Here is a 25,751-nt window from a genome sequence, read left to right as displayed (position 1 = left end):
AAAAGAGAGCAGCAATGAATGGTTTCAAGACCCTCATGAAAGAAGCCTTTCTAGGGCTGCCTTGGTCCCTCAATCACATAAGGACACAGAAAGAACCCCTACCTGTCGGAACCAGGAAGTGGGTACTCAACAGACAGTCAATCATTTAACATGCCCAGCCCCCAGAATGTGAGAAGTAAATTGCTATTGTTTACAAGCCTCCTAGTCTATGCTATTCTATTCTGTATACGGTCTGACTGGACAAATCATACTGATGGAGAAAAATCAACAACTGGTCATTGCTCCATATTAGATGTCTCTGATTGGATTTACTTTCTGGGATTCTGGGGGTGTGATGTAAACATCATCTCCATATCTAATGTCATCTTGGTTAGGCGGTTTCCTTCTCCATGGCTCTCGATGTTTTGTTTCAAATGTGTGTGTCACTCCCTGTCATAGTCTGACACCATACAGTCTCATAGCCCTCTCAAGACAAACGTCCATCATCTAGCTATGTCACGCTTCTTTTTAAGTCAATTGATTGAGCTAATATTTGAGTGTGATTTTTATTTTATTCACTGAGTCTACTGGACTATCAATCAAATTGTGAAATATCCAGGAATGACGTCTGCAATTGTTTGCCAATTTATTATACTTAATACACACTCATGGGAGTTTTCTAACAAAAATAAACTTTCCATTTATTCATTTATGTGTATACATGCATACATGTGTGTGACAGTACAGAAGTTTCTTGTACACAGAAGTCAACACATAGCACACATCCAGTTTTTAAGTAAGTTTTAAAGAGTATGCCATGATACTAAGTACAAATATAAGCTCAAAATAATCACAGCTAAACTTCAATCATTATTTTTCAGAGAAAGAGTTTACGTCCCAGACAGCAATACAGGGTACTAATTAATTCATCTTTTAAGAGTTGGGCATCATATGGCACTAGGTATCATCAAAACCTCTTTTAATTTACAAAATTAAGAAAACAATGTCAAAAATAAATCGATCAAATGATAAAACAAAATTTCACTATTTTGTTTTCCAACATAAATACAACTGACATACCTTTTGAATGTCTATGAATATAAATCATGAACTCCCAATCTTACTTTTCATAGGCTTTAAAAAGCCATGAATTTTAGCTCATGCCATTTCAATAGATAGAACAAGATACACTCATCTGTAAATCTATTACAGCACTTAAAACTATATGTAAAGGCTCTAAAATTCAATAATAGGAATAAAAGAGCAGTACTTTTTCCCCAAAATCTCAGAATAACTTTAATAGTATGGTTTCATTTTATACAGATACCTATTGCATACTCGAAAGTTTATTCATCATTTATCTAGCATATATTAGATACAGGAAAACAAGATGCCCTGCAAATTTTGGAGATTTAAACTAAAATACCTGCTGCTTTAATGCAATAATAATAAAATTGAAATACCTAGTGATATCATAGCAAAGAAGTTACCCAAATTAAGTCATGTTTGTTTATATTGTGAGAATATAGTACTTTGCAAAAGAAATTCTGAATGTGAGCACTGTTGGGGAAAAAGACGCGTATCAACTGTCCTGATCATTGACCCAGGAAGATGTCGATACACAGCTGTTCATAGAGAACAACTTCACTATGGGAAGACCAGTAATCAGTGAACATGGAGAGATTTCCACTGAGGGAAGAATAAGGGGAAAGCCTTCTTAACAGCTAAACTCTCACAAGCAAAACCATGAGGGCATGATAGTAAATGGGAAAGAGTAATCAGGGGGGAATAAAACAGAGCAAGAAATCCTGATAAAGGTATTTATTGTGACCAGAAATTGATTAAGTAGTATGTGCTCAGTACTTGTTTGTTTGTTTTCCAAATAGAAGGGTAGGAAGGAAGGGAGATGTGTTCATCTAAAAACACTATGTATTTAGAAATGCGTAAGCTGAGCTATAGCTGCTTGAACCGATATTCAGAAGGAAGGAAGGGAGGACAGTCAAGATTTGTACTTTTTAAATATTAAATAGATGTATCAAAGTAGTAGACTTTTCAAGTATAACTAAAACCTATCCAGCCAAAATTAGAGTAATTTTGAAAGAAACATCACTTAATTAAATATTGCTTAATAATAATTTATAGCATTATCCAAAAAGATCTATAGAGATAATAATGTATAAATTACTTTACTTTCACTCATAGCCAAAATTGAAATATATCATGTTTTTAAATTAAACTGTCTTCTAGGAATGTTTGGCAAAATAAAGATGGAATACATGGCAAAATAATTAATGCCCCCTTACTCCAAGACCTAGTGAAGTTATATTTCCCAAAATTGCCATTTCTGATTAGGTGAAGAACTAAAAGAATTATTTAATTTTACTTCTCTTTGTAAATGTCATCACAGAGTATTCAAATAGCTGTAGCAGAGTAACAAAAATTTTCTTTTCAGAAGAAATTTCAGCCAAAAATTTAAAAATGGGGGGCTGGGGAGATAGCCTAGTGGCAAGAGTGCCTGCCTCGGATACACGAGGCCCTAGGTTCGATTCCCCAGCACCACATATACAGAAAACGGCCAGAAGCGGCGCTGTGGCTCAAGTGGCAGAGTGCTAGCCTTGAGCAAAAAGAAGCCAGGGACAGTGCTCAGGCCCTGAGTCCAAGGCCCAGCACTGGCCAAAAAAAAAAAAAAAAAAAAAAAAAAAAAAAAAAAAAAAAAAAAAAAATTTAAAAATGGAACTATAAGAATAGTTGGAAGCTACCCAGAGGCAGAGACAGAAATATCTTGGTTCCAGGTGGACCCAGGGAAATACGAACAAAATGCTATGTCAAAAATGAGCCAGGAAGGGTCCTAGCTACTCAGAAAATGGAGGTAATATAATCACCATTGTAGTCCAACATGGGCAAAACTTAGTTGGAGATCCTATTTTAGAAACAAACTGAAGATGGGTGCAAATAATTCACAATTTTAGACCTAGCTTCTTAGGAGTTATTAATCTGAAAGATTTATATTTCAGAACCAGCTCAGGCAGAAATTTCCATGTCACTCCATCTCTAATATAACCTGTAAAAAGTTGAGCTGTGGGCATGGCTTAAATGATACAGGACCAGCCCAAACACCTAGATGGGCAAGTGTGACACCCTAAATTCAGACTCCAATACTGGCAAAAAAAAAAAAAAAAAATCAAGAAACCTAAAAGCAGAAGAAAAAAATGACTGCTGGTGGCATAAGTCAAATATAAAAGCTCAAGGTACTGAGCTTAAAAAAATAGGTTAGATAAAACTCACTGTTTTGTAATAGTCTATCACAAAAGTGGTAATAAGATGAAAGTCCAGATATTTATATAGCAAAACATAAGCAGACAATATAGCCAACCACATCTGCTTAGGAAAAGAAAAGGCTGGATTTAATCATAAATTTAATTCATTTAAACATACATTCAAATGCATTCAAAAACAGGAGAGATAAGTTTGAAAACTTCCATAACAAAAGACCTTCTTGAGCCTGCGACACAGCTTGGAAAACTGCTATGATTGCGACTTGGCTAGATGATGGGATTTATGGGGCGATGTGGTGGCAGAAGCAGCTGGAAGTCGATGCTGTGGTTAGTTTATGGCATTCTTTAAATGTCATATCAAGGAATCTGGCTTCGGTCTCAAGCTAGCATTTCCCAAAATGTTCTGGGATATTACTGATGTACATGCCTCATTGTCAAAGGAGTTAGAGGAGTGCTGTCTTTTGAAAGAAAATGTAAAATATCAGTAATGCTGTGGAAATGCATATCCAAATGTAACACAGCGTTGTCCCAGTTCGTGGAATTTGAGTTGAGAAAGTATCCGTTTTTCCTGTAGGAATCAAATCTGGAAGACAACACCCATCACAGAGTGTAGGAAGTAACAACAATTCATCTCAGAAGAGCTGTCATCTTGCTCTGACCAGCAGGTTTACACAGGTAACAGTAGTAACAGCAAATGGGTGAGGCCAGGCAGAGCAGTGTAAGAGGCTGGAGATATAGGAGAACTGGTTCCTAACATGGAATATGGAGAAAACCAATATGCATGGTACATCTCAGCACTATAGAGTTCACTGCATAGATGTGTACAAGAAGCCCAGCAGAAATACTGGACCACAGTTATTCAAAGTTCTAACAAGTTGAGTGGAAATGCTCTTGTGACAAGAGGAACAGCTGTGGTCATAGAGGCACCAAATGCTGTGATCATCGAATAAAAGTGTCTCAAAGGACCATATTCACACAAAGGAATAAATGCCACCTGTAGGCTCTTAATTTTCTCTCCTTGTCTTGGAAACTTTCTGAAGTCTTGCCCTGTTTCTACTTACCCACAAGGCCTATAGGTGAACACAATGTAACTCTCTTCATCGCTCCTTTCAATGAATGTCACACATGTGTGCTTTTCCCAATGCCTCATGGCCTGCTTGAACATGGCTCGCTGGCTGCCTGGAGGGGAAAAAAATCGCATGACTTTAACGACAGAATATCTGTGCCAGGAAGGAGTGCTCTGTGGTGGCTTCCTCCAGTCTGAGCCTGGCTGGGTGGCTCAGAATGCCCTTGCTATCATCAACCACAGAAACCTAGTTTAGAGCACCAGGAATGAGTCACTCTTAAGAATCCACACTCACTTTGCAATCACAAGGTTAAAGCCTATTATCTCTACGAATATGTCAGTACAAGATGCCATAAATGAAGTAGCCATGTTTCCTGTCCGTGAAAGAGATCAGAGCCCAAAGTTAACAGACACATTTGCAATTTAGCTTAAAACCCAGAACAGGACTTTAGACTCTTACAATATAAGATTCAAGAGAATTGTTTTCAAGCTCAAATCTTATGAATTAGCAACCTAGGTGAGTTACGGTATTTCTCCAAGTTTAAATTGGATGCTATGTTTTCTAGAGTAATATTCTAATAAAACATGCACTCTTGATATACATGTAGCTTTTCTTTCTGTAACACAACAGATGTACTAAGAGTATCTTACCAGTGAAGTTGCCTCCAATGACATAAGGAATCACACCTCCAGGCCATACTCTTTCAGTTCGAGATGTAGCAGCTCTGGGAACTCGATTTTTCTCATACTGCCCTGAGAATTTTAGAGATATTTTTGCCTTCACTGTATTGTTTTGCTCCAAGCCTGAAGTGACATTTAAAACATTCTGTGAGACACAAGTCCTGGGTCAAGAAATCACTTACCTCTTAAAGGACAAAACTTTGAAATGTCTTATTTACAGATTTGTATAAATCTGCCTGGAGTCAAAAAAACATTAAAGAAAAACATACACACTTTAAAAAGTAAAATATTGAAGTATTCCATGTCAAAGAACGATTTCTATTCACAAATTGGACGCATTTCTATACAACAGCAGATACAAATCAGGTAAGCTTGTAAGGCCAGAGAAAAATTAGCAATCCTTGTGGTAGTCAAAAAGACTCTATTTCAGCTAAATATTTTAGCCTTTTTCAAGACTGGTATTCTGCAATAGAGTCTAAAATTATAGGTATCACATAATGTACTTACAGTAGATGTGCTCTTGGCCAGCTGAATTAATAGAGTCTCTCTGTTCCAGCTCCCTCAAATTCATCCCAGTAACAGCAAAATTCCAAGGTATGTAATACAAAGAACCAGCCAACATAAAATTCTGTCTATGCTAGAGCAGCTCCAAGTCTCCAGTCATTTATTTTCTTGCTGGGCTTTCATATTTTGTTAGAGTATCTGCTTTTCACAGATTGGCACAATTTTTCCTGCTAATTTTTCCATTGCAGTTGAGTCAAATGCTCTCACACTCATAAATACATTGACACAACGAATATGAATGAATTCCCCTATGCCTATATCCAATGTGTCTATGTTGTCCATGCTTTAGAGCAAAGCAGCTTTGTTTAGGAACATTTGTCCTCAAAAGCATATACTTTGAATATCTGAATGTTTGTTTTATGTGTGTTCTATCCTAGGGCTGGAACTCAGGGCCTGGACACTGTATCTGAGCTTATTTTGATCAAGGCTAGTGTTCGACCATTTGAGCCACAGCTCTACTTCTGGCTTTTGTGATGCATTACTGAAGTAAGAATCTCACAGGCTTTCCTGCAGGGGATGGCTTCAAGCCTGGATTCTCAGAGCTCAGCCTCTGGAGTAGCTAGGATTTATAGGTATAAACCACTGGTGCTCAGCCCTAATGCACTTTTAAATAAATGGAAGATTAAAATAAATTAAAAGAACTTTTTAACTTGTCACAAATATAGAACTTATATCACGCCAATTGTGGTGACTCACACCTATAATGCCAGCTACTGAGGAAGTGAAGACTGTGAGGAACACAATGCTAAGCCAGCATGAGCACAAAGTTGGTGGGGTTATCATCTCAACAGACAGCTGAGCACAATGACACACATCCTTAATCCCTGCTACATGGAAAACATAGCTGGAGGATTGTGGTTCACTCTGACCTGGGTGTAAGTATATGACCTTATCACAAAAATAATAAAGCAAGAACGGCTGGCTTGCTCAAGAGACAAAGTGCTTGCCTAGTTAGTGAGACACCCAGAGTTCAACTGCTAGTACCAGATATATAGATATATAGATAGAGAGAGAAAGATAACGATGAAAATGTAGATGTAGATAATATATGCATGTACATATAGAGAGAGAAAGAGAATAGATGATGCCAATGAAAATGTAGCAAATCAAGAGTCAGAATGTTAAATAAACATGGGTATACCAGAGCCAATTCTTCTTATTCTGTCTATAAGTTGATAGAGGGCCCCTCGTTTCTTTGACATACCATGGTCTCCAAGCCCACCTAGGAAAAGAAAAGGAAATAGTTCAGTTAAACTCAATGTACTCTAAAGCTCTTGCAATAATAAAAACCTCACACTGATGAACAATAAGAATCAACTATGCTGGTTTTTCTTTGGCCATCTTATTTTTGTGGTCTCAAAGTGTTAGCTTTGCAATGAACCTCTGTAGAGGTTAAAAGTTCTACACTCTCAAAGGCTGGCAACTAAGCATAAGGAGGTGGGAGGGATGCAAAAAGAAATCTCAATTCCTTTATTTGGGCATCTTGGAAATTGAGTCATCTGTGGATAATCTGAGATATTTTCCTTCCCTGTGCCCTTGACATCACATACTGCTCTGCAGAATGACAGCACTGTTGTTCTGCCCTGTTGATTGCCTTCCAGCTATTTCCCCTATGCACACAGTGTTTTCAGATTCCATGCCAGTCATGGAAATGCAAACGCTGGAAGAACCAATTTGTAGCTCAAGGTTTGCTCCAAAGCTCTGATAAACTTTGAGGATGTAAAAGAATCAAGAATCAGAAAAGATATAACTAAATTGTGAAAACTGGGTCTTCTAAATTATGAGAAGCTCATAACATAGAATCCAAAAAAAAATAGTCAAAGGTAACAATCTAAATGAATGTAACAATCTAAATGAATGTTGAATGACATTCCTCTTAAAGGAAAACTCAAACATCCTTATAAGGCAATTAAGAGTGCTTGTTCGCTGACGAATAATAGTCTAATTATTTGCATTACACAGTCACATTTTTACTGTGCATCTTCAGAAAAAGTTTTCAGATTTTTTCCATCAAACATTTTAGAAAGATGAGGTCATACTTAAATGTATGCATTCCTAAAATGCTACCAGAAACCTTGTTAAACTATGGCATCGATGTGTTTGAAATGACCATTTGTGGTGACTAGTTATATATGACAGGTCTGAAACACATAGAAAGAGATTTTAAAAGAGGGCTAATTATGAGAAAATAGAAGTACCATTGTGTAAGAATCAGACAATTATAAGAATAAGATGAATTGCAGAATTAACAAATCAGTGTTTCAAGGCTATTAAAACAATAATGTTGGGAGTAACATTTTTATAAACATTTAACAAGTCTCCTGCCAATTGAAATAGAATTTTATAGGTAGTTCAGTGAAATAGGAAAAAAAAATATCATCTGTCACATGTTCTAAAACAATGAAAATATACATGTTAATAAATATTTATGGAAAAACTATAAATTTTGAAAATATGTGATGGAAATACAGTTAGTATAAATGATTGAAAAAAAGAAATGAGACAGTTTGAAAAAACAAAGAGAGAACATTGTAATAGGAAATTTACCAGAAGAATGAAAATTACTACTGAATTTGCACATGTGTATTCCTGTCGTATATGCATTTCAAATAATGTTTTGTTATTATGAGTATAATTTGATATATGCTACATGTCTAAATTTGTATTGCTTTTCTTTCACTTCTATTCTCTTAGGGCTTAATTTTAAATGCAATTTTAAAATTTAATAGCAGTATTAACAAATATTAAATGACTAAAAATTAAGAGTCCAAAGTCAAGGGAAAGTTAAAGAAATGACCTAAATAACATTAAAGCTAATGGAAAGTTTTAACAGAAGCCAGCGATGCAACTTCAAATGAATCTAGAATTTCTCTGAGTGCTATCATCACTTTGTCATCCAGAACAAAGGCTTCCATGAAAGTGCTAAGTGGGAAACAGCAACCAGAGGGAATGCCAATGAGCACATCCATGGCATGTGCTATAATTCCACCAAAACAAGATGTGCCCCCTGGAATGACTCATATTTCAGAAATGACAGTATCAAGAAAGGTCACTACCTATACAGAAAGGGCAGAATATTTTTAACTGGTACGTTATCAGCTTAAATAAATTCCTCAGATTTTTACCTCATGCAGTTCTTGTTTCTGGTAATTTTCTTAGCTGGAATAATGTCTTTGTTCTTGGAGAGTTTTCACTACCCAACCAGTGTTCAAGTGTTAAGGAAGAAATGGAGGTGTAGCTTCATGGCAGAGTGTTTGTATAGCATGCACAAGACCCTGCATTCAATGCTTAGCACTGAAATTAATCAATCAATGAACAGTACTTCAGTACCATATGTTTTGTATAAACTATATATATATATATCATTCAATTAATGTCAAAATGTTGTTTTGTACACATTGAGGTATGTAAATGCCTCAAAGAAAATATGATGAACTAACAGCTATAGAATCTAAAAAGTACTGCTACAGTGGTGTTTCTTGAACCATCCTCTTTTCCATGTGTTCAACATTTGTGGCAACAAAAATATTGTAGTAAACATAAATAGAAACATTGATTCACAGTAGTCCTTACATCTAAGATGCATTTGTCTCTTAGATACCACAAAGAAACTACATATTTAATTTTCATGAATTAGAAGAAAATTTGAATTGTCATGAGAATGTAATTTGATCAAAACAGGTTTTTCTTTAGCCTTCCTATTTTTCCATCCAAAATAGAATACAGAATACAAATCTTTCTAAGAAAAAGAAATTGTTTGATTTCAATTAAAGATATTTTAAAGTGAGAACTTAAGAATTTCTAAAATACTTCAATTTTCACACAAGCATAACCTAAACATGTTCAAAACAACAAAAATGGAATTTTTCTCCAGAGTTTTTCATTAAAGTTATAAAAGATGGATATGGACAGATACAAGACTATTCTAAAGTTTCCATGTAATCAGTGTATGAATCACCCACATTTTGCAACTAAATATCCAAGGAGAAATAAGCAAATGATGCTGGACTTTGTGGCCTTTCTTAGAATTGAATTTTCATTCTGATTCTGTCAGTGCCCAGCTCTCTGACAATAAGAAAACTATGTGACTTCTTAAGTTTATCTCCTCATGTGCAAATCACAGTCTTATTACTACTGAACTTCATAGGGTTGCTATATAAAATCAAAAAGTTATCATGTGCAAAACAATTACATAAACACTATAAAATTTTTGTTAAAATAATGCAACAAAAACCATGCATGTCACCTAAACTGCTGCTTCATGTTCATTTCTGTGTAAGAAATTAATCAGACCCATGAGAAATTAATAATGATCCAAGAATCTTTATGGCAGTCCAAGTATACATTCTCCACAATGAATACGAGTCAGGTCATTAGCCATACCTGTTGTATGTCCCGCTCTTCCAAAAGGGTTCTGCGTAAGATCAATCGTCCTATCTATTTGAAAGATATTTAAGTCTTCATCGTCTAAGGCAATATCGCCCCAAAATACAGCTACAAAAGAAAAGTTGGATTGAAATATAAAATATTGCAGAAGTGGAATTGACGCAACCAATCTAATTCAAAAAGCATGACTGAAGTAATACTAACAGGATCTGTTGGCAGTTAATACGTATAAATAAATATAAACGGCCTGTAGATGTGTGTAACTGCTGGTTCTATTAGATTTAGTTTGGTGATGTTTTGCTTAAACTTTATGTTTGTGGGGATGGAGTAAATCGTTTCGTTGAATGAGAAGGTTATTGGTGATTTACAGGGGTGCTAAAAAAGGGGAAATGGGCAATGATGATATGTTCTGCAAAGTTTGTGAAAGTCTAGCTACCATACTGGTATTTTCTATGGAAGTCTATAGCCAAAGTGATCTTCACAAACAGATGGAAATGGTAATAACTAAACCCCATGCTGTGGTAATTTTATGCAGCAAGGTACAAGCAAGACAACAGAATATTGTTCTACCATAGCTACCCATTCATTCACATCTTTAATGCATTTTATATATTTATAGTGCATTTCTCTAAAGATGACGTTGCCTTTGAGTCTCTATAGATGCACACACATTTACCAATAATAAAATGTAAGTCAACTTTTATTTAAACTAAAACCAGGTGCCAGGCCCTTGTGTGCTTGTGACAAATAAGACATGGTTTATGACTTGAAGGGCCTCAAAGCCATTTTCTTACAGCCTGGAAAACACTGTGACTGCCGTGTTTTTATGATCCTTAATAAAGCAAAGCTCTATAGACCCTTGTGAAATAATAGAGAGTTCATTTACAACGAGTATGCAAATTTCTCTTTTAAGGTCAGAAGTAAACATTAACATCAGAAGGAAATGGCCTCCTTCTGGGAATCCAAACTAAACCAATTGGTCCTTCAGAGCTGCCAGACGTCACAGCCCAGTTACTTCAGAAGACATAACAAGCTCAAGACAGAATATGGTCATCACAGCTCAGTAAAACTTTGACAAATGCCTTGAAACTTGGAGATATTTGTTTTCCTGATACACATTTATGTGTTTTCTTCTTTTTCACTTAACCTCTGAGTTTCTCCTGTAAAACCCAAAAGGATAGGAGGAAATAAATTAAAATTTACAGAGTCAAAACAATCCACTCTTTTTTTAATCACTGCTTTCTTGGATTTGAATCTTAATGAAAGTAAGCTTAAAAAGAACTAGAGTTCATATAATTAGTTAACTGATGAAACTTGCTTTAACAAGTTAGTATAATTTAGTTAGTATATTTAATAGTTAACTGATAACATTTAAGCTCTACTCCTAAAAGCTATGAAAACTTTTAGGTTTTGATCAAAAGTTGCTCATATAAATATAAAATAGGAAATTAATTAGTTAACTATTCATTTAAATCCTGTCACAATACTGACATTAGGTAAGGAGTTAGATTCACTTATAAATTTAGGCATGAAGATGGTAGAATTTAGGTAAGTCTCACTGCAACATATGGAAAAGTCATTCTGCAATACTATTCACAAGACTGAGAGCTGAGGATCACAGTTTGAATGCCCAGGTAGTCCATTAACTTTTATCTCCAATTACACACACACACACACACACACACACACACACACACACACGAAGTAGAGCTGTGGCTCAAGTGGTACAATAATACCCTTGAGCAAAAAAAAAAAGAAACAACAAAAAAAACCTAATGAACAGGACAATTCCCACACCCTGAATTGCAGCCCTCGTGCCATTACCAAAAAAACCCAAAAACAAAAACAAATCTGAATTCTCTTCTCAACCAACAATTCTTCCCTGTCACCCATAATTTGTTCATTGTCAAATGTAATAAAGATAAGGGGATGCTTACTATTGTCTACCATCATGGATGGACCAAGTCTTGAAAATCATTTTATAAAAACATGTATAACCCTGGCTAAGTTTGATGCCTAAAACTAAATCCATGTTGTAAACTTGAATTTGGCTTCTTGTGCATGCAGAAAACATAAATAATAATCCAAACCCCCTGACAGCATCATTCATCTCAAGAAAAAGATGATCTGTCTAATTTAAATATTTTTCCCATTATAATATAATGTTTGTTGGTTGTCATTGGGATAAATTTCATACCGTTTCAAGATTGTAAAGTAATCCAAATGTGCTACTTTTCCACACCCCCATCACATGTGTTCCCTGGCAGTAGTTGTGGGCACTGCCTGGTAGGCACTCTGCCTCTAGTCCTCATAATACTGGAGTGCTGAGGCAACCAGAGACTGGAACACTGTCTGAAATTCACTTTGCCTAAGACCGAGCAGGTGTGGGTTGGTCTTTGAGTTAGGGTGTCTAGAGAAGAACCTTGGGTCCTTACATTTTAACAAGTGATTCTTATTGTCGTTGTCTTCATTATCATTAATGTTTATCATCTTTAGTTGTATAAAGGAGATGCTCTTTAACAAAGAAGTTTATGAACACAATGCACCTTGATCATTGGTCTCCCCTTTCAACATTCTCACCCATTCCTCCCCGTCCACTTCTTCCCTCACCCTTCTTAATTTTTGTACGATATACATTGGATTCTTGACTGCATCCTCCCTCCTCCCTTCTTCATTTGTCTACCCCTTGCCATCCAGCCCACCCCTTTCAAGTTCAAATTTTCCAACTAGAATGAAATTTTACTCTTGGCTGATTACCTTTAAAACAGAGGCACATTCACTGTCAAACTGCAGGTTTTCCCAACCCTACATTCTACATAATAAACAAAGCATCTGTAAATTAGAGTTCTAATATTTTTGAGATTTCATTTTCTTGTGATAGCTTTTCATGTGCAGAACTATTCATACCCCAATAGATTACATCAAACCCAGACCAGCAAGATGAATCCTTTAACAGAAGCAAAATATTTTTTCTTGAGCAATTAAAAAGGAAGTCCTGAGGCCAGATAAATGATTGTGAGAAAGGAGACAGAACCATTCTGGAGGACATAACCCATTTTATTTATTTACTTTCTAAACTAATAACTTCAAAATCATTTGGCATTTATGAAAACTCCATAAATTGCTTCTGGGGAAAAACAAAACAACAAATGACTTCTTGAAAAGTAAAGCAATAGGCTGGGATGAAGTGGTTCATCCATGCACAGACCTAATGCATCTGAGGTCACAGGCATCCGTAAAGCTTGATATTATCAAAGGAAAAGAATAAACATTTTAAAATTGTTAATATCCACCATAGTTCATTTTACTAGTGTGTACTAATATGCACAAAGTAGGGGTAGTATTATAATTCCACATGTGCACATCAGGTATTTCGACCAAATTTGGCCCTTCTATTATTACTCATTTATCCTCCCCCTCACTTATTTTTAAATCATATTATATCAGGGTTTTCTTTTCAATTCTATTTTCATACATATGAAACTTCTCCAATCACATTCACCTCCCTTCAGCTTCTCCTTTTGATCTCTCCCTTCCCTTTGGTTTCATCCTCAAATACTCACAGATACTATTTTCATTCTTTAAGATTTAGATTCCACCTATGAGAGAAAACGTGTGATATTGGTCTCTCTCCATCTGACTTATTTCATTTAGCATGATGGTGTCTAGTTACATCCATTTTCCTGAATATGACTTAGGTCTCATAAGCAGTTTTGGAAAAGTAGAAAGATATTGAATCGACATGCAAAAACCCTTCTATCTCTCAGTAATGAACAGGCTGAGAAAATCAGTAACTCTTCTATCGCTCAATAACGAACTGGCTGAGGAAAAGAAAATCAGGAAGACAATCCTAGTTACAAAAACCTCAAAAACTTAAATACCTAAAAATAAACTTAATTAAGAAGATGAGGGGCTGGGGATATAGCCTAGTGGCAAGAGTGCCTGCCTCGGATACACAAGGCCCTAGGTTCATTCCCCAGCACCACATATACAGAAAATGGCCAGAAGCGGCGCTGTGGCTCAAGTGGCAGAGTGCTAGCCTTGAGCGGGAAGAAGCCAGGGACAGTGCTCAGGCCCTGAGTCCAAGGCCCAGGACTGGCCAAAAAGAAAAAAAAAGAAGATGAAATACTTTTACCATAAAAACTCCAAAACACTAAGAAAAGAAATCAGACATAGACCTCTGATGTTCATGGATCAACAGAATCAATATTGTGAAAATGGCTATATTGCTAAAAAAAAAAAAAACAAAAAAAACTAGAGTCAATACAACCTCTATCAAAATTCCAAAGATATTTGCTCACATAAATAGAAAAATAAATACTAAAACTCACTTGGTCACAAAAAGAAACCTAAATAGTCAAAACAATCTTGAGCAAAACATATAATGCTGAAGACAACACAATGCCTGACTTCAACTTATACTACAGTACTATGGTAACAAAACCAGCATGGTACTCACACAGAAACAGACAGATTAGAATAGAAGATAATAGCTGCATCATCTAATTATCATATAGTTTAATATATAGTTTCTTTATGTTACACACATTCAAAAGCTTTGTTTATTCATCTCTCCTGTAGCTAAGTATCCCATTTCTCTATGCTTATATATTTTATGTATGCATTGGTGTAGTGAGCAAATGTGGCAATTTGTATGGTATATACATAAAGCCTTCATTATTATCAAATGCTTGTGCTGTTTGGGTTCTAAGAGATATATAACAATTTAGAATCCTTACTATTCAATCTGCTACTTGCTATTTGTTTTTCACTCACCCTCCCCAAAAGAGAGGAAAATGGTTTATAAAGCAGTTAATTATCATTGACTTGCCTGTTTGATACAATGATTTGAGATTAGTGACATTTAAATTAAAGCAATATAGAACGTGGTTTTATAGACTAGACTGAAAAGAAAACCCTCAAGAGCAATTGGAATATTTATTAGCTGTTAGGAATTTATTTTGATTCATATGTTCAAAAGGAGAGTTGGGAGTTAGGACTAACCAGTGGGCAAAAATTAAAGGTCAGAAAGAATAATTTTTAAACTCCTAAAGGTCACATTCCCTCAATATACTAAAATTTTTTAAGAAAACAAGAGAAAGTGTACTTTACATGATACACATTATAAATGTGCCTAATAAAATTATGTACTGTGAGAACATGCACCGGCTTAAACATTCTTCTTCATCTATCTCCCCATTCCCAGTGATTATTTAGCTCCTCCCATTTGAAGCTGGGACCCAGAGATGAGTTTTAAGGTAGCTTCAAGCGTGAGATTTCTAAAAATATGTGTGATTTCTAAAAATAAAACCGAAAGTGGATACAAACCTATTTATGGGTGAATGAACACTGATGCCACATAATTTTCTGAGAAGAGGTTCACAGTAGATTGCCAAAAGCAATAACACACAGGACGCAGAACACTGCCTGTGCCAAAGGCAAAGACTTGCAGTCCATGGGGTAGAGTGGGAGGGATATTTGAAAATTACTGCCCTCAAAAGAATCCCTGTATTTACTTATATTGACACTGAAATATTTTAGAGCTTGTTACTACTTGGGAAACAGGAAGTCAGGGTCTCTTCGGGCATGACCTACAGAGAGAATTCCCAGAATCCTACTCTTCCCATATGGCCTAGTGGGGTGCCTCACGGTACCTCAATGGCAACACACAAGATTTCCTAATCAGTGTTCAGTCAATCCCAGGTTGAAAGTACTCCAATTCTAAGTCTTACCATTTCCTTTTGAAATGTACAATATCATTCTTTCTAGTGGATGAGTGTAATTCCATTGTGTATATATGCCACATTTTCTTGATCCATTAATCTCCTGAGGGGCATCTGGGCTGAGTCCATATCTTGGCTAGGGGAAATAGTGCTGCACTGAACATGGTTGTGCTGGTGGCTTTAGAGTAGCCTTGTTTGTGTTCTATTGGATAAATGCCCAGAAGTAAAATTGCTGGGTTACACGGTAGCTCTGTTCGGTTTTTTGAGGAACTTCCATGCTGCTTTCCAGCATGAACACAGATCAAGATGCATAATATTCATAAACTATCTTGCTAAATGGCAAAAAATATTCAAAACATCCTACAAAATTAAGAAAAGTAAGGAAAGGGATAGTTGGGAGGGATGAGTGAGAATTTTGAAAAGAGGTAAAATTGATCAAGATGCACTGTATTCATGAACTGCTTTGTTGAATGGCATTTCCTTTGTACAACTAATTAACTATAATAAAAAATATTTAAAACTTAAAATAAATGTATTTTAAAAGTTTAAAAAGCAAACAGAATACACATTTTCCTAGAACAAATGATATATTAAACATCAACTCTTATGGCAACTAGGAAGGGAAGAAAGAAAGAAAGGAAGCAAAGAAAGAAAGAAAGAAAGAGAGATCGAGAGAGGAGGGAGGGAGTGAAGGAGGGAGAAAGGAAAAGGAAGAAAAAAGGAAAATACTTATTCTTTAATCTGCTTTCAAAGTACTGATCACAATAAAAAAACTCAAGTTTCTAATCTTCATTTTTTAATAAATTCTGTATTTTGATTGGTCATAAAAACAAAATTGCACTTATTAACAGTGTAATGTGACATTTTGATATGTGTGTAGCATAATGTTTAAATGAAGCTAGACATACCTTCTCAACCATTTATCATCCCCTGATATAAACTTTCAAAATCCTTCTTTGTAGTATTTTGAAATGTACAGTACATTATGATTTATCAAATAAGGAGCTCTTCAATAAATGCTTCTGGTTATGAAAAACAAAAATAAATGGAAATATGATGTAGATCTGTATATATGTTGTATATAACAAAAATGAAGTTTCATAACCAAAACACTAGATACTATTTCCAAGAATGCGTATTTTGAAACCCTTCAACTGAGAGTGAATTATTGCTATAAACTTAATGAAACTATTCAAAGGGAGCTGGGTTTCCTTCTCATTTGTATTATTAAGAGTACTGGGAGTACTTGCTAAATGGCCAAGAAAGAACATTAAAACTTCAGATTTACGAGATTTGGTGAGACAACTCAGATTCAAACACAGCCAAGAGTATTGGTCATTACACTTTTTCCATATTCTTCTTAAACTTCAGCTTTTATTAATCCTAGACTTAGGGAGAGAAAATAAGGTCACGTAAATTCTGACAAGATCACTTGGACTTATAATGAAGGTATAATGAAAATTTCTTCAGACAAGGGCAAGAGTAAACTCTCAAAAGTCAACTATTTTTAAATGATTGACAGCAACTAAGCAAACTGGCAAAGAAAAATAAGATTTGGCTGAAGTTCTAATATATACATTTTCGAGACGATGTTACATCAATCAAAAGAGGGGGGAAAATCCTGTTAACATTTCATATGTATTCCAGAAAAAGACACATATCAAAGTTAATATAAATTCCAAGATGGAGGAATAATTATCTGAAGTTGTAAAATCTCTTGATACAGGATAAAAATGACTTGACTAAACATATATTTTCTGCCTACTCTCAGAAGTACTCTTAAAGGATAGAGTTTTTTATGTTCTATGCAGTTTTCTTAAATTTTTAATAAAAATAACAAATCCAACATTTGAGAGTGGTTCATAAGAAAACATTTTCTGTAAAGTTCTTTTTTCTCCTTTTTTAAAGGATATGTAGTTACTTTTTTTATAGGGTCTCACAATTTTTGCCCATGGCTGGACTCAGATTGGACTGCAATCATCATGACTAGCTTGTGTCATTATTTAAAATACTCTTATGCTGAAACCACACAAGAAAAGAGACTACTGATTATGAAAAAGAAACTAAATATACTCCAAATTTAGAAATCCCTGCAAACAACACTGAACTTCTCCACTAGTTAAACGGTATTATTAGATTAATAACTAATTCAGAAAACAAGCTATCACTTCCATAAAAGGTCAGATGTCTGATCTGAAATGAAAATCAAATATATACATACACAGATGCACACTGTGAATGAGGATTATGCCTGGAGATATTTAACACTAAAATAATTTTTCACAATATTTGTTAGTGTAATGATGAATCTACATTGATCTGCTCTTTCCCAACATGGAACACAGTTATCCTTTTCAAGTTTCCTGTTTCTGTTTTAGCATTAACTTACATTATGGATATGATTAAATGCTAAAATTTCAAATAAACATCTTTCTTTTTAACTCAGAACACCAACTTTTTCCCATAACAAAAGACCCATTGAAATATCATATCAATCTGCATTTATAGCCCACAATGCCTGTGAACAGGATTTCTCAGGACATTTTTTAAATATCACCCATACCACAAATATTCATTTGGAACTCTTTGTCTCAAAAGAGAAAACACTGACAGAAAAAATTCTTTGATCAAGAACATAAAAATAAATATTGAAACTTTTTGTGTGGATGGCCTAATATTTTCTCACACAAGTCTTAAAAAAATAAATCATATGTAGTTCACAAGTTTTTAGAAACCTACCATTCTTACACTGCTCACATACTGAATACATAAGCAACCACTAGTGAGATTTGGTTTATTTATATTTCCCACATTACACATCTTCTAAGGACCAAAGCAAACACTTGTTTTGTTTTTTTCTTCCCTTGAGCCTGTAATCGTTTACATTTGTGACCAGTATCGGAGTCAATTCTGATACATCTTTGTTAATTAAGCTTATTTATTTTCTAAATATTGACACAAGCTCTTGGAACAAATCGTGATCCCTTTTCCTTGACGTAAGACTTGCATGTAGAGTTGTTATTTTCTTCTGACCAGTTACTTATTCAACAAAGAGAAGATTCTTATTTCTCACTACTCCTCATTTTCATCTTGCTTAGTTTTATGATAAGTTGAGAGAAATGGCTACATTCCAACCTTTCTGGTTATTATTATCTTGTAAAAGATTTCCTCTGGGCACAAGTTAAAGGCTAGAATTTTTTCCTTTGGTTTATATCTCCCACTGAACAGCCACAAAACAGCGTGTGCTCAGTGAAATAAACTTTGCAAAATTTTAAATCTCATTGACGTGATGAAAACTTGACTCCACATACTGATTTCTACTTTTTCTTTTTGTAGTCTTGGATATTTTACGTAATTGATTGAATAACTGCAGGGAATTTAATTCATACCAAAACAAGCCAGAAGTCAAAAGGTCGGTATTATTTTCAAAGATTTAACATCTTTAGACATTCCATAAAATGTTGGCAACTTATACTACTATTAAATGTGTGATATAATAAATATATATGGTAATTTTAGAAATACATATGATTAAATATCCTTGCCTATGTCATACCCTTTGAGCCTTGAAATGTATTATAAGGCTTGTTAATACTGTGAAATTGCTAATAGACATTACTTTGCAAAATATATACTTATAGCTACATTTCAGTACACGGAGTGTTAGCACAAGGTCACCCAGCTCTTCATTGGAGCCATCCTCTGTTGATGTTTCCATTTGAGGTCATAGTGGTGATTCACCTAACCACTGTAGTCCTCTAAGGAAACAGAACGAGATGAGTTCTTTTCCAGAGATACAGAAACAAGCACCTACATTGACTGGTGGAGATAATATACATTCTTGGAAAATGGAAGTGAGGTACAGAAAGAACATCTTCAAAAGGTAAATGGAGTCCACCATGACTTGTTCACTGGTAGAGACAAAACCACCTCTGACTCCACCTGTCTTTTATATGTGATTTTTCAAAGCTGGTAAGTAAGCCGCAAATATTCTTACAAGCCTTGCTCTGGATAATCAAAGAAAAACCTATGAGGGCTACAATCTAAAGATAAACATGCACACTAAGAAAATCAAATCTTCATAAATCCCAGGAATCGTTGTCCTGGGTGTGCATGTTTTAATATGAATAGTTAGAACTGGACGAGTAAATCTTAATTTGAAGATACTAATTGGAAATTTGGGCCAGCACTAGAGGATGTTACATGCACACTTTGACTCATAGCTTATGTGTAAATATTTGGACTAGAGATAGAACTGTAATTTTCCTCTTAAATTATTTTCAGTGAAACTCATTTAAAAATCCTTTTGTATGAATTTGAAAACAAAACAAAATATATCTGAAGATTTACGTTCACTTTTACCAAAGTATACTTTGTCAAACATATCAGATAATCACTATCCCCTTCAGAGTTGGTGCCATAATTTATGGAAATATTGTTAATTGAAAGATAATCTCCTTTTAAATAAAACTGGGCAAGAACAAAACCCCACAGATAGTAATAAAATTTTGAGTTACAGATAATTATATTTTATTATGTATTATATTATGTATAATTTTATTTTTGAGTTAAAGGTAATTATAATTTATATTACTCTTATTTATACCATCTTAGAAATATAGCACTTTAGTAATTAGGTCAAAAATTATAAAAGGCTCATTCATATTCATTTCAACAATTAGTGAGATTAAGTTATCAGTAATTCTATGAGAGGATTGTAAAGTTAATAAAATGGACACTAAAAGAAATAAAAAATAAGGAATCCACATGGAATTTTAGGTGCTTAAATTCCATTTGTATTATTTCCAAAGTTATGAGACATTTCATTATGGTTTGTTGAACTTATATTTTGTATCTTACATTGTCCTAAGTACCTGGAATTCAAAACTCAATAACATAATGTCCTTTTCATTTGGAGACTATCAGTATATTGGACAGACTCTTGGAACAGCCATTCAAAGTCAATGGTAAATGAACTATTTAGCCTTGGTAAATGAACTGTTTAGCCTTCTATTTATCATTTGGGAAGTCCTAGTATGCTGGGCTCTTTAAGACTACCTTGAATCGTTATGAGAAATATTAAAAATAGACTTCATTACCAGAATTAGTCACATTGCCTTAGCAACTGCTCACGGGGTATCTGGTTTTACCAGTTTTGTACCTTTGGCACCAATTATACTTAATCCTGAGTATCTCTGAGTGACAGCTCATCACAATTGTCCTGGATTACACATCAATTACATTATTTTCTCTGAGGCTGTGGCCTTACCAGTCATTGACTCACTACTTAACAAGCAACCACTAACTAAATTCAAGAAAAGATAGGATAGAGGGGTATTTCCAGGGAGACGCATAAAAAGTAGGATCCACTTTTGATGACTCAAATTAAAGTTTGACTTTAACCTCAGCAAATTTGAAACTCCCATTTTGTCAGTGGCCCACAATCTAAAACACCAGGAAATATAGACAGCTGTAAGAAAACTCCTAAGATACCATTATCATGAAATCAAAACCCTACTTCATAAGAAGAAATATAATTGTAGAGGGAACAATCTGATCAACTTACTGTGAATACAGACAAATACATATGATGCAAAACAATACTCAGAGAAAGGCCTATTGAGCAATGAATCAGAATAAAGAAGTTTACTTACAGGATTCTTGTATTTAATGCCATCAATCCATTAGATCTTTGTGACAAGTAATTTTGTATGTGGACAGATTTGAATGGGCATCTTCAGCATTTGCCCTTGGGACTATTTTTCTCTTAGCTTTCATGTCGATCCCTAATCTCTCCAATTAACATATTCTTTGATCATTCACATTCTTCACATTTCCAGTCGTAGAGACTGGCCATCCCTCTCTAGAAATCACAATATATTTTGCCTCTACAGAAAATCATATTCACCATCTTGCTTTGCAAAAATATGAAAGGAACTGGAAATTTCCACACAATGTTTTTCATAAATAACTGGTAGAATTTGCTTACAAATATGTCTGGCGTGATATTAAATTTAAGGGAAGATTTTCCCCATACAATAGTCCGGGTATTCTCTTTCTCCACTGCCTATATAAATATGGAAAGGGATGGGAGTTACTACTACTTGAGTCTTTTCTTTGGTCTTTTTAGAGGATGCTTTGATGAGCTATCCAGATTGAACCTCAAGATGGAGAAATTTACTCTAACCTGCTGAATGACTGTTGACTATTAGTCTTCAGTTGCCAACTACCTTGTCTGAAATGCTGCTTCATCCATAGTCCAAATCACTTCCTATAGCAACATGATTGATCACGGTGTAGAAGGGTACAGCTACTTCCATTCAACTTAGACATCCAAGCATCAGAGCTCTACATTTGCCTAAAATCTTTGCTAAAATGATATTATAGCCCAACATCTTCTCTCTAGTCCAGTTATTTTCTCCTGCCTTTCATAAATGGAGACCCAAAAATTATTCCTGGTAAACCCCCTCCAATGCTAACCTCCATCCTCTGTCATGCTGCTGCTACTCTCAAGTACCCTTGATACTGTTTATACGGTATTAGAACTAGGGAAGGGAAAGGGAATAACAAAATCAAGAGACAAAAGATAAAAAGACAAACCATCCCAAAAGCAATACTTACAAAATCATTTGGTGTAAACCAACTGAACAACTCTCGGGAGAGAGGGAAAGGAGGGAGGGGGGAAATGAGGGAGAAGGTAACAAGTCGAACAAGAAATGTTCTCATTGCCTTACACATGAATCCTTAACCCCTCTGTACTACAATTTGACAATAAAGAAAAAAGTTATATTAAAAATAAATAAATAAACTGAACGGTGACCACTGCTACCATCACTGGTACCAATTGAAAATGCATCACGGCCTGTGGGTAGTCATCTCTGATCTACAAGAACAGTATAATCATTAAATCTTTCTCCAATAGTAATGGTAGATTTTGAAAAGAAACATTGGTGCTATTTACCAGGTATTTGTTTGATATAAGGAAAATAAGAGTTCTAAAGATAGTAAATCAGCAGCTAATGCCAATTATTGATGCATGCTTAAAATTAACAAAAGACTGGTCACAATTAATCAATAATGCAGACTCCAAGTGAAAGGTAAGAACTCTTCTCAGTAGCACATAAAAATATTCTCTCTTCCTCCATCTTAATGACAGAAAACTAAAAATGGCATCTAGGATTTAAGCCTAAGAGTAACAAAGCACCAAGGAAGAGTGAGTTTGCCAATCTCAGTGGGGAAGCTGTATCATAGTCCAGGTCCTACTTCTGAAATAATGCAAGTGTAATACATGAGATAAAGAAATATGGGTGGATGTACATTGTGACATTTAATCTCGACTGCCAATATTAAATTGTCAAGAATGACTCAATTGAATATCCAAGGAGGATTTACCTAAGTGGGGAAGACATGCAGGGAATGTGGGGAACAGCATCCTATAGGCTGGGGCCTCGGTAGAATAAAAGGAGAAAGAGATCAAAGCCTCTGCACAGAAATAGTTTCCCCTTCTTCTGCTTCTTGGCTGCCATAAGGTGAGCTGCTCCCCCACACCCTATGGCTCCTACCATGACAGACCACAACTTCTGAAACTGTGAGTCCAAATAAGCTCTTCTTTCCTGAACTTGTTTATGTCAGGGGGTTTTTGTCACAATGATCTAAAAACTGTCATCAAAAATTGCTGTAACCACCTGATCCTATAGGTCGGTATGGAAACTTTTGGAACCCACTTGTGAGTGAAATTTAGGAAAGCTTGTGGATACCTGGTGGGGAAGCACTAGCAATGTGTCCAGAAAAGATGAAGGACATGAAAGCTGGAGCAAGGGATAAAGTGTCTGCTGAAGAAATGATGGTCGATAAAAAGAAGTCCAGTATGTTGTTCTGGAACAGTGAGGAAAATACCTTGAAGCCATCACAGGAATCAGCCAGATCCTATAAATCTTAGTCCCAAGGGTTTAAAGGACTATAAAGGGTCATTTGAAAGACCTTCTCTGAAGAAGACAGCTCAGGGAATCCCACTTGCACAAGCCTGCCTAGGAAGTTGTGCCCCTCCATCCATCTCTGTGCTCAGTCTCCTATGCACTGGTAGATTGTGGCTTCTGCTGTCTGAAGTAGCTTGGCAACTGTTAAAGCTGACGTCAGACCTTGGCATCAATCATATGATGCTAGAATTTCAGGTACCCACTAGGTGAGAACGGAATCCCAACATGAAGAGGGCTTCAGGGGTCAAAGAGAAACCTGAATGCCTGCAATGGGCACAGGCAGGCCCTGAGAAAGCTATATGTGAAGCTGGAAGGGTGATCCTAAGCTGCAACAGAGACCCCGAGAAGTTAAGAGATGCCAGGGACATGGAACATCTGCTGAGGGAAGCTTCAAGCAGCCAGCAGAGCCAATCCAAAGGAAAGGTCAAAGGGGCTGCAAGCCCCAAGGACATAGAGCCAAGAGGCTTAAGACCTGTGAGTCCCACATCCCAAATATATCACAGCTGGACATGGAGCTATGATTTAAGGTTTGTCCTGCTTCTTCTCAGCCTTAACGTTGGTTCTAATCCCTCCTTTCTATGCCCATTCCTACCTTTCAGAATCATAATGCTTACATTAAGCCATTGTATCCTGGTGTTTAGAACTTGTGTTTAATTTGACAGGGACTCAGCAAAGAGTCTATCTTGAGTCTCAGAAAAGACATTGGACAATTGAACAATGATGAAACTGTTAAGACGGTGAGGATGCTTAGTGACTAATAGAATGCATTTCTTTTTATGGGGTATATATGAGAATTTGGAGCAGGGCAGAGGGGAATATTACAGTTTAATTTTTGGTTGTTGAATTATGAAGGGGAGGAGTTACAATGCTATCATGTTAATCTTCATCATTATTTTAACTTGATTGGGTACCTAGGAGATGACAATCATACCTCTGGGTATGTTTATAAGAATGTTTCCAGAGAGGATTAACTAAGGGAAGGAAAATTTAGATGGTTCTAGCCCATAGCGTGAGAACCTGGGTAGAATAAAAAGGAACAACGTAAAAAAAGCCAACACTTCCTCTGCTTTGGGTTGTCATGTTGAGAGCTGTTCTGCTGTGCCTCACCTCTCCCCCTCACACACACACACACACACACACACACACACACACACACACACACACACATGGACTGAAACCTCTGTAACTCCTCTCACAGATTTTTTAAGTTTGGTATTCTATCACCTCAATGAAACAAATCTAACACAAACACCTGACAGTCCTGAACATCCAGATTTCCCTAAAGTTCTGAGTCTGAAGGCATCTATGCCATCCTGTTAAGGACAAACACTCTTCCTTTTTTCTATTGTTTGTTGATCATTTATGTGTTTATTCATTTAACTCATTTATTCTTCTCTCATTTTTAGTTTTAAGACAGGTTTTCTTTATGTTGCCTGTGTTGCCCCTGAAACCAAAATCTTCCTACCTTACTTGGCTTCCTGAGTGTTAAGATTATAGGTGTGGACCATCTCACCTAACAGGATAATTTACCCTGATTCTGGAGAGTGAAGGGCTCTATTTAGCTTCTGGTGATCTCCTGGAAGCATCTCATGGTATTCTAGGGCCCAATTATGATGATCAATGCAGCATCTATTACTTGAGAAGGGCATGGGTGAAACAACTAGGCAAGCCAGTAGACTACCCAAGGAACATTTAATACTGCTAACCTACAAAGATAGTTTGGGGGGAAAAATCCTTCATAACTTCCAATTCTTCTCTCATATGATAGACATAGGTCACCACTGAACGCATACACCTTCAAAATAGAATAACCATGGTGATTTCAATAATACGTAAGTACACAAGAACATCTTTGGGGTAAATTTTAATTGCTAAAAAAAGTAAGGCTAAGGGGCTGGCAATATTGCTTAGTGGTAGAGTGCTTGCTTTGTATGCATGAGCCCTTGGTTCAATTCCTCAGCACCACATATACAGAAAAAGCCAGAAGTGGCGCTGTGGCTAAGTGGTAGAGTGCTAGCCTTGAGCAAAAAGAAGCCAGGGACAGTGCTCAGGCCCTGAGTTAAAGCTCCAGGACTGGCAAAAAAAAAAAAGTAAGGCTAAA

At 35.7% G+C, this 25,751-nt stretch overlaps 1 protein-coding gene across 1 annotated transcript in view; it reads right to left on the bottom strand.

The window, feature by feature from the left end:
- Tll1 (tolloid like 1) overlaps positions 1 to 25,751 on the bottom strand; it is a 147,846-nt gene that overhangs the window by 60,070 nt on the left and 62,025 nt on the right. The window contains exons 2-5 of the mRNA XM_048330724.1: positions 9,949 to 10,059; positions 6,707 to 6,787; positions 4,972 to 5,124; positions 4,316 to 4,433 (exon numbers count right to left, since the gene is read on the bottom strand). Coding sequence (XP_048186681.1) covers positions 4,316 to 4,433; positions 4,972 to 5,124; positions 6,707 to 6,787; positions 9,949 to 10,059 — 463 coding nt within the window. The remainder of the gene's footprint in view (positions 1 to 4,315; positions 4,434 to 4,971; positions 5,125 to 6,706; positions 6,788 to 9,948; positions 10,060 to 25,751) is intronic.

Source organism: Perognathus longimembris, chromosome 21, assembly GCF_023159225.1.
Source record: "Perognathus longimembris pacificus isolate PPM17 chromosome 21, ASM2315922v1, whole genome shotgun sequence".
Taxonomy (NCBI): Eukaryota; Metazoa; Chordata; class Mammalia; order Rodentia; family Heteromyidae; genus Perognathus; species Perognathus longimembris.
This window is presented reverse-complemented; position numbering and strand designations above follow the sequence as displayed.